Below are 9,006 nucleotides of genomic sequence, written 5' to 3'. Positions count from 1 at the left end.
GTGCCACATCCAATCCCCTCTTGAACACCTCCAGGGATGGTGACTCCACCACCTCCCTGGGCAGCACATCCCAAGGGTCAATCTCTCTTGCTGGGAAGAACTTTCTCCTCACCTCCAGCCTGAACCTCCCCTGGCACAGCTTGAGACTGTGTCCTCTTGTTCTGCTGCTGGGTGCCTGGGAGAAGAGACCAACCCCCACCTGGTTACAGCCTTCCTTCTGGGAGTTGGAGAGAGCAAGAAGGTCTCCCCTGAGCCTCCTCTTCTCCAGGCTAAGCAACCCCAGCTCCCTCAGCCTCTCCTCACAGGGCTGTGCTCCAGACCCCTCCCCAGCTTTGTTGCCCTTCTCTGGACACCTTCCAGCAGCTCAACATCTTTCCTAAACTGAGGAGCCCAGAACTGGGCACAGGACTCAAGGTGTGGCCTCAGCAGTGCTGAGCACAGGGCACATTGACCTCCCTGCTCCTGCTGGCCACACTCTTCCTAATGCAGGCCAGGATGCCCTTGGCCTTCTTGGACCCCTGGGCACACTGCTGGCTCATGTTTAGGCCGCTGTCAATCAGCACCCCCAGGTCCCTCTCTGCCTGGCTGCTCTCAGCCACTCTGACCCCAGCCTGTAGCTCTGCATGGGGTTGTTGTGGCCAAAGTGCAGCCTCTGGCACTTGGATGTGTTGAATGCCATCCTGTTGGACTCTGCCCATCTGTCCAGTCAGCTGAGGTCCTTGGAGTGAGGGTCCCAAAACTTGCAGCAAAGAAGGCTGTGGACATTTAAAATGCCACAAAGCTCTTTTTGCTCTCTTTTTTTATTTGTTCACCAACAAGTAACAAGTGCCCAGAGGAAGTTCACCTTCTTTTAGCTTTACCAAGTAAACTACAGGATCCCTGATGTGTGCAAGGGCAGCAAAACTAGGGAGGAAGGAGAGCTTCAGATCCACTGGCCAGCCTGGGTGTGTGCTTGGGAACGTCCTGAAGCAGGTTCAGGAGCTTGCACTTGGCCCACCTCTGGGGCCTGTCCAGGTGCCTCTGGGTGCATCCCTTCCCTCCAGGTGTGTTCCTGCTGAAGGGAACCAGACCCTCTGGAATTCCCCCAGAGCTGCTGAGATCCCTGTTTGTGTTTCCCAAGCCTGGCTGGAGCTGTGTCCCTGCTGCACTGCCGTGACTCAGCACACCCCATTGTGCTTCAGCAGCTCTGGAAGGCAGCCAAGAGGTTCCTTGCAGAGCTTACCAGGGGAAAAAAAACCCTCTGCTGCCCTGCTTGCCCTTCAGAGCTCCCCCAGCGACTGCAGCCTGGGGCTCTTGGAGCTGGACTTTGCCTCTCAGCTTCTCTTGAAACACAGAAACTCAAATTCCCTCCTCCCCCTCCCCTCTCTTCCTTTCCCTGTAGCTTTTGGAGCAGCACCAGGGTCCTGTGGAACTGAGAGTCCATTTCTGGATCCCTGTGTGGGGCAGCTGCAGACGAAGCTTTCCACCTTCCCTGCCAGCTCCTCCGGCTGCTGACTCACCCAGGGGTGTCCCAGGAATGCGAAGCCTGCGCTGATAGGGAGCTGTGACAGCAGCCAAACCTCGGCTGCTCTTGGGTAGTGTCTTGTTAGTCTTAGGGTGACTCAGGGCTCGGCCAGGGCTCAGCAGCTGGCTGCCAGAAAGGCAAACTGAGAAGCCCTGAAGAGTGCTGCTCAGCAAGCTGGGTCCTGAGCACGGAGTTTGGCTTGGTGGGGAGCGGCACTGGGTCGGTCACTTCTCAGCCCTCAGCTTCCTCCACCAAAGCTGGCAGCAGAAACTCACCAGAGAAGCACTCAGGTTGGAAAAGACCACCAGGGTCATCGAGGCCAAGCCTTAAACCAGCACCACCAAGCCCCCCACCAAAGCATGTCCCTCCCCACCACAGTGCACAGGCTTTGTTTAGCACTTCCAGGGGGAGGACTCCACCACATCCCCTAGGAACGTTTCCAGGCCTTGACCACTCTTGCAGTGAAGAAATTGTTCCCTGGAGTCCAACCTAAACCTCCCCTGGTGCAAGCTGAGGTCATTTCCTCTTCTCCTATCACCTGATACTAGGGAGCAGAGCCCAAGCCCCACCTCACTGCAGCCTCCTCTCAGGGAGCTGCAGAGAGCAAGGAGGTCTTCCCTCAGCCTCCTCTTCTCCAGGCTGAAGACCCCCAGCTCCCTCAGCTGCTCCTCCCCAGCCCTCTTCTCCAGCCCCTTCCCCATCTCTGCTGCCCTTCTCTGGCCCTGCTCCAGCCCTCAGTGTCCTTTTGGGAGTGAGGGCTTCCTAGATTCAGTACAAATTCTATGCCTACAGGACTGCAGGACCTCTGCTGTGGAAAGAGCCTTCAACAGCAGAAGAAAAAGTGACCTGTCCTACACAGTGCATGGCTGAAGCCCTTGCTGTCTTTCTTCTGAGACCAGTAAAGAATGCTGGCCACACTGGTTAGCTTTCCTGCTCTAAAATGTGCCCTGAAAAAAAACACCCACAAAAAAAGGTTCAGTTTGGGGACCCTCGCTCCAAAAAGGACTTTGAGGAGCCAGAGAAGGGCAGCAAAGCTGGGGAAGGGGCTGGAGAAGAGGGCTGGGGAGGAGCAGCTGAGGGAGCTGGGGGTCTTCAGCCTGGAGAAGAGGAGGCTGAGGGAGACCTCATTGCTCTCCACAGCTCCCTGAGAGGAGGCTGGAGCCAGGTGGGGGTTGGGCTCTGCTCCCTAGTCTCAGGTGACAGAAGAGGAAATGTCCTGAAGTTGTGCCTGGGGAGGATTAGGTTGGAGATGAGGAAAATTTCTTTGCTGCAAGAGTGGTCAGGGATTGGCACAGGCTGCCCAGGGAGGTGGTGGAGTCCCCATGCCTGCAGGTGTTGAAGGAATGTGTGGCCATGGCACTTGGGACGTGGCTTAGTGGCCATGGTGGGGTTGGGTTGGTGGTTGGAAGTGATGATCTCCATCCAGCCTGGCCTTGAACACCTCCAGGCAGGAGGCAGCCATAGCCTCCCTGGGCAACCTGTGCCAGAGTCTCCCCAGCCTCACTGCAAAGAATTTCTTCCTCATCTCCAGTCTCCATCTCCCCTCTCCCAGCTCAAAGCCATTGTCCCTTGTCCTGTCACTCCCAGCCCTTGTCCAAAGTCCCTCCCCAGCTCTCCTGGAGCCCCTCCAGGTACTGGAAGGTTGCTCTAAGGTCTTCCCAGAGCCTTCTCTTCTCCAGCCTGAACAGCCCCAACTCTCTCAGCCTGGCCCCACAGGGGAGGGTCTCCAGCCCTCTGTTCAGCTTTGTGGCCTCCTCTGGACCTGCTTCAGCAATTCAGTGTCCTTCAGCCTAAATATTTCCTCCAAGTGGTTCCTGATGCAGGAAGGTGTGGGGAAGGCTTCTCAAATGATGCCCTTTCTCCACCCCCCTGGGTGACCTGATGTGACAGCCTGATGAGATAAGGTTCTGCGTCACTCTCCTTGATGTGAATTCCTTCTCAGGGTTGGTGAGGGAGTGCTGCAGGTGGCCACTTCATAAAGCCAAACAAAGAGGTACAGCTCTATTTTTAGTTGCCTGCCAATAAACCACACAAATGCCACTTCCCAGAGGTGTTCTCTTGGGTTTCCAACATTCCTGCTTGTGGGCAGCAAAGCCAGAACCCCCCAGCAGGGCCTGGCACCATGAGGCCATGCAGGGCTTGCACAGAAAGCTTTCAAAGGGAGCTGGCTAACCCCAAAAGTAGGATCACAGAGTTGTCAGGGTTGGAAGGGACCTCAAGGATCCTACAGTCCCAACCCCCCTGCCATGGGCAGGGACACCTCACACTACAGCAGGTTGCTCACAGCCACATCCAGCCTGGCTGCAAACACCTCCAGGCAGGAGGCTTCCACCACCTCCCTGGGCAACCTGTGCCAGTCTCTCACCACCCTCATGGGCAACAACTTCTTCCTCACAGCCAATCTCAATCTCCCCATTTCTAGTTTTGCTCCATCCTCCCCACTCCTATCACTCCCTGACACCCTCAAAAGTCCCTCCCCAACCAGTCACAAGATTCCCTGGTGACATCTGCTGTCATCCCCTGCCACCAAATTCTCTGGACATGGGAATTCCTGCATTTTCTTCTGCCCCAAGCCAAGATGGGGGACATTCCACCCCAACCCTAACTCCATCATGGATCTCCCTGTTGCTGTTAGCTGTTTTTAGAGTTGCCCATGCTCTGCTCCAAGGGGATGTACTCCAAGTCCTCAGTTCAGCTCCAAAGCTCTGTAGGTGTAGCCCTCAAGCACCAGGAGGCAAGGTTCTGGTCATGTTGTTGGTAACTTCCTCAAGGAGACAGGGGAGTAAACCCCCACCAGAACACTGCCCCTGGTTTGTTTTAGATGAAACTGCTCATAAGTATATGCTGTGCCTCAAAGGGCAGGAAGAGAACCATCATGGGGGAAGAAAGTATTCCCCATGAGGGTGGGGAGGGACTAGAACTGGTTGCCTGGAAAAGCTGTGGAGTCTACAAGCCTTCAAGTGTTCAAAGCCAGGTTGGCTGAGGCCTTGAGCACTCCAGTCTAACAGGAGGTGTCCATGCCCATGACAGGGGGTTGGAGCTGGTTGATCTTGAAGATCCCTTCCAACCCAAACCATTCTATAGGAACAAGCTGCCCAGGGAGGTGGTTGAATGCCCATCCCTGAAGGTGTTTCCCAGAGGCAGAGCTGTGGTGCTGAGGGCCATGGTTTAGCCCCAGCCTTGGCACAGTTAGAGAATGGTTGGGCTGGATGAGCTGGAAAGGCTTTGCCAACCCAAAGGATTCTGTGATTGTTTCTGTACAAATTTCACTTGGGATTGGCAGTGTCAGTCACAAGGAAGAACTTCTGGCCCATGAAGCTGCCATGAGTGACTGCTGGTGGCTTGGCACAGCAGCTCACACAAGGGCTTGGGGCTGTTCATAACTCCCATGACTCACAGAATCAACCAGGTTGGAAGAGACCTCCAAGATCAAGTCCAACTGATCACCCAACCCTAACTAATCAACCAGACCATGGCACTGAGTGCCTCATTCAGGCTCTTCTTAAACACCTCCAGGGATGATGACCCCAACACCTCCCTGGGCAGCACATCCCAAGGGCCAGTCTTTCTGTCTGTGAAGAACTTCTTGCTCACCTCCAGCCTAAACTTCCCCCAGCACAGCTTGAGACTGTGTCCTCTGGTGCTGGTGCTGGGTGCCTGGGAGAAGAGACCAACCCCCACCTGGCTACAACCTCCCTTCAGGGAGTTGGAGAGAGCAAGAAGCTCTCCCCTGAGCCTCCTCTTCTCCAGGCTAAGCAACCCCAGCTCCCTCAGCCTCTCCTCACAGGGCTGTGCTCCAGACCCCTCCCCAGCTTTGTTGCCCTTCTCTGGACACCTTCCAGCAGCTCAACATCTTTCCTAAGCTGAGGAGCCCAGAACTGGACACAGGACTCCAGGTGTGGCCTAAGCAGTGCTGAGCACAGGGCACAAGGACTTCCCTGCTCCTGATCCAGGCCAAGAGGCCATAGATGTGATGCTTCTGTTAGCAGATGCAGGACAGTGATTCAGGACCCCCCCAAGGAATGCATTGCCCATTTGCTCTGGCTGGTAGCTGTGCCGCACTGCCTCTGGGGTCCCCAGCACAAGAAGGCACTGAAGTGCTGGAGAGGGTCCAGAGACCACCAAGATGCTCAGAAGGCTGCAGAACTTCCCCTATGGGGACAGGCTGGAAGATTTGGGGCTGTTCAGCTTGGAGTAGGCTCCACAGAGACCTCAGAGCAGCCTTCCAGTACCTGAAGGGCTCCAGGAGAGCTGGGGAGGGACTTGTGACAAGGGCTGGGAGTGCCAGGACGAGGGACGATGGCTTTGAGCTGAAGAAGGGGAGACTGAGACTAGAGGATGAAGTTCTTTCCAGTGAGGGTGGTGAGACTCTGGCACAGGTTGCCCAGGGAGGCTGTGGCTGCCTCCTGCCTGGAGGTGTTCAAGGCCAGGTTGGATGAGGCCTTGAGCAGCCAGGGCTGGTGGGAGGTGTCCCTGCCCATGGCAGGGGTTGGAATTGGGTGATCTTGTAGGTCTCTTCCAACCCAACCCATTCTGTGACGCTGATTCTTCTGGCCTCTGTATCTTGAGAAGAAACCCGAGATCAGACAGCTACAAGTGTTGAGTAACCCCTGCCTGCTCCAGGATGGGGTGGTTTTCACCCAGGCTGGGAAGCACAGGATGTACAAACAGCCCCTGGCAAGCAGGCTGGTAGGAAGAGGGGAGCCAAGGTCTCCCGAGTGGCAATCCTGCCCGCTGGGCACGTTCCCTTCCCGGGGAGCTCCAGGCCGTGCACCACTCATGTCAAAGCCTGTTCTGTTTTTCCTGCTCGGTACGATTTGACTCCATTGGTGCCAAAAGCGGTCAGGATTCTCCCTCCCCTGTCCCCCATGAGTTATGTTTCCTCGAGCAAACCACAACCCTCTGCAAGCAGCTCAGCAATGCACTGGCAGCGCGAAGCCAGCCCTCGACAGTAACAAACGGAGTCGGAGGGCAGGCCAGGATGTGCTGGTGATAATCTTTTCCACTGCAGGCAGGAGCCCTGCCATTTTCCAGCACAACAACAACAACAGAGGCCCCGTTCCCCCAGCCCCTGGGGCGGGGGGGGACGAAGCACGAGTCGGCTGCAGCTCAGCACCCCGCTCCCGTGTCGCCCCGCCAACCCTCTCCCACCTGGCGAGCCGCGGAGCCGCCTGCCCGGCCGGGGCCGCTCAGCCCTGGCCGCCCCCTCGCTGCCGGCCGCCCCCTCGCTGCCGGCCGCTGCCCCGCTCCGGCTGCCCCCTCGCTGCCGGCCGCCCCCTCGCTGCCGGCCGCCCCCTCGCTGCCGGCCGCCCCCTCGCTGCCGCCTGCCCCCTCGCTGCCGGCCGCTGCCCCGCTCCGGCTGCCCCCTCGCTGCCGCCCGCCCCCTCGCTGCCGGCCGCCCCCTCGCTGCCGCCTGCCCCCTCGCTGCCGGCCGCTGCCCCGCTCCGGCTGCCCCCTCGCTGCCGCCTGCCCCCTCGCTGCCGGCCGCTGCCCCGCTCCAGCTGCCCCCTCGCTGCCGCCTGCCCCCTCGCTGCCGCCTGCCCCCTCGCTGCCGGCCGCCCCCTCGCTGCCGCCTGCCCCCTCTCGCTGCCGGCCGCCCCCTCGCTGCCGGCTGCCCCCTCGCTGCCGGCCGCCCCCTCGCTGCCGGCTGCCCCCTCGCTGCCGCCTGCCCCCTGGCTGCCGGCCGCCCCCTGGCTGCCGCCTGCCCCCTCGCTGCCGGCCGCCCCCTCGCTGCCGGCCGCCCCCTCGCTGCCGGCCGCCCCCTCGCTGCCGCCTGCCCCCTCGCTGCCGGCCGCTGCCCCGCTCCGGCTGCCCCCTCGCTGCCGCCCGCCCCCTCGCTGCCGGCCGCCCCCTCGCTGCCGCCTGCCCCCTCGCTGCCGGCCGCTGCCCCGCTCCGGCTGCCCCCTCGCTGCCGCCTGCCCCCTCGCTGCCGGCCGCTGCCCCGCTCCAGCTGCCCCCTCGCTGCCGCCTGCCCCCTCGCTGCCGCCTGCCCCCTCGCTGCCGGCCGCCCCCTCGCTGCCGGCTGCCCCCTCGCTGCCGGCCGCCCCCTCGCTGCCGGCTGCCCCCTCGCTGCCGGCCGCCCCCTCGCTGCCGGCTGCCCCCTCGCTGCCGCCTGCCCCCTGGCTGCCGGCCGCCCCCTGGCTGCCGCCTGCCCCCTCGCGGCCGGCCGCCCCCTCGCTGCCGGCCGCCCCCTCGCTGCCGGCCGCCCCCTCGCTGCCGCCTGCCCCCTCGCTGCCGGCCGCTGCCCCGCTCCGGCTGCCCCCTCGCTGCCGCCCGCCCCCTCGCTGCCGGCCGCCCCCTCGCTGCCGCCTGCCCCCTCGCTGCCGGCCGCTGCCCCGCTCCGGCTGCCCCCTCGCTGCCGCCTGCCCCCTCGCTGCCGGCCGCTGCCCCGCTCCAGCTGCCCCCTCGCTGCCGCCTGCCCCCTCGCTGCCGCCTGCCCCCTCGCTGCCGGCCGCCCCCTCGCTGCCGCCTGCCCCCTCTCGCTGCCGGCCGCCCCCTCGCTGCCGGCTGCCCCCTCGCTGCCGGCCGCCCCCTCGCTGCCGGCTGCCCCCTCGCTGCCGCCTGCCCCCTGGCTGCCGGCCGCCCCCTGGCTGCCGCCTGCCCCCTCGCTGCCGGCCGCCCCCTCGCTGCCGGCCGCCCCCTCGCTGCCGGCCGCCCGGCAGGAAATCCCGTGCGTGGCACGAGCCTGACCCGGGCCCGGGGCGGGCAGGAGGCCGTTCTGTGCGAGCGAGGAAGGGCAGGGGCTGCGAGATGAATCACCGCCACGGCCATCATCCTGAGGAAAAGCCTCGGAGGGTGGATGCGGCGCGATAAGTGCCCTCTCGAGGCGACAGCAGCGGGGCCGCCGGCTCTTCGGGGCGGGGAGGGACCGAGGAGGCTGCAGCGCGAAACAGGCGCAGCCCGAGGGTGGGAAAGCCGCCAGAGGAGAGCGGCCAGGAGGCAGCATCCTTCGCTTCCCAGCGGCTCCCGCTCCAGCCCGCCGGTGCTGTGCCGCCCAGCGCCAGAGTCGCTCCCGAAAGTTATCTGCGGCGGGGCAGCAGCCTTACAGGGGAAATAAATACAGGGGCAGACAGCTGCTATAAAGGCAGGAAATCAACTTCAGAAGCTCTTCAGCTTCTGGCCAAGAGGGGCAACCGGCTCACACAGTTCCTGAGCGAGCGTGACAGCCACAGATAAGAGCGGCTCCGAGCCGTGCTCCCCTTCTGCCTTCCCCCTCAGGGTAGGAAAGATGTTGAGGTGCTGGAAGGTGTCCAGAGAAGGGCAACAAAGCTGGGGAGGGGTCTGGAGCACAGCCCTGTGAGGGGAGGCTGAGGGAGCTGGGGTTGCTTAGCCTGGAGAAGAGGAGGCTCAGGGGAGACCTTCTTGCTCTCTCCAACTGCCTGAAGGGAGGTTGGAGCCAGGTGGGGGTTGGTCTCTTCTCCCAGGCAAGCAGCACCAGAACAAGAGGACACAGTGTCTGTGCCAGGAGAGGTTTAGGCTGGAGGTTAGGAAGAAATTCTTCC

At 61.9% G+C, this 9,006-nt stretch overlaps 1 protein-coding gene across 1 annotated transcript; it reads left to right on the top strand.

Annotated features, from left to right (window-relative positions):
* The first annotated feature begins 6,379 nt into the window (after positions 1–6,379).
* Positions 6,380–8,317, top strand: LOC128897306 (basic proline-rich protein-like). Its single transcript, XM_054163116.1, has one exon. It carries the CDS (start codon positions 6,380–6,382, stop codon positions 8,315–8,317), a length of 1,938 nt encoding a protein of 645 aa, XP_054019091.1.
* Positions 8,318–9,006: the final 689 nt, after the last annotated feature.

The sequence above is a fragment of the Dryobates pubescens genome, chromosome 1, assembly GCF_014839835.1.
Source record: "Dryobates pubescens isolate bDryPub1 chromosome 1, bDryPub1.pri, whole genome shotgun sequence".
Lineage (NCBI taxonomy): Eukaryota > Metazoa > Chordata > Aves > Piciformes > Picidae > Dryobates > Dryobates pubescens.
Note: the sequence above shows the minus strand (reverse complement) of the source record. Positions and strands in the feature narration are given on the sequence as shown.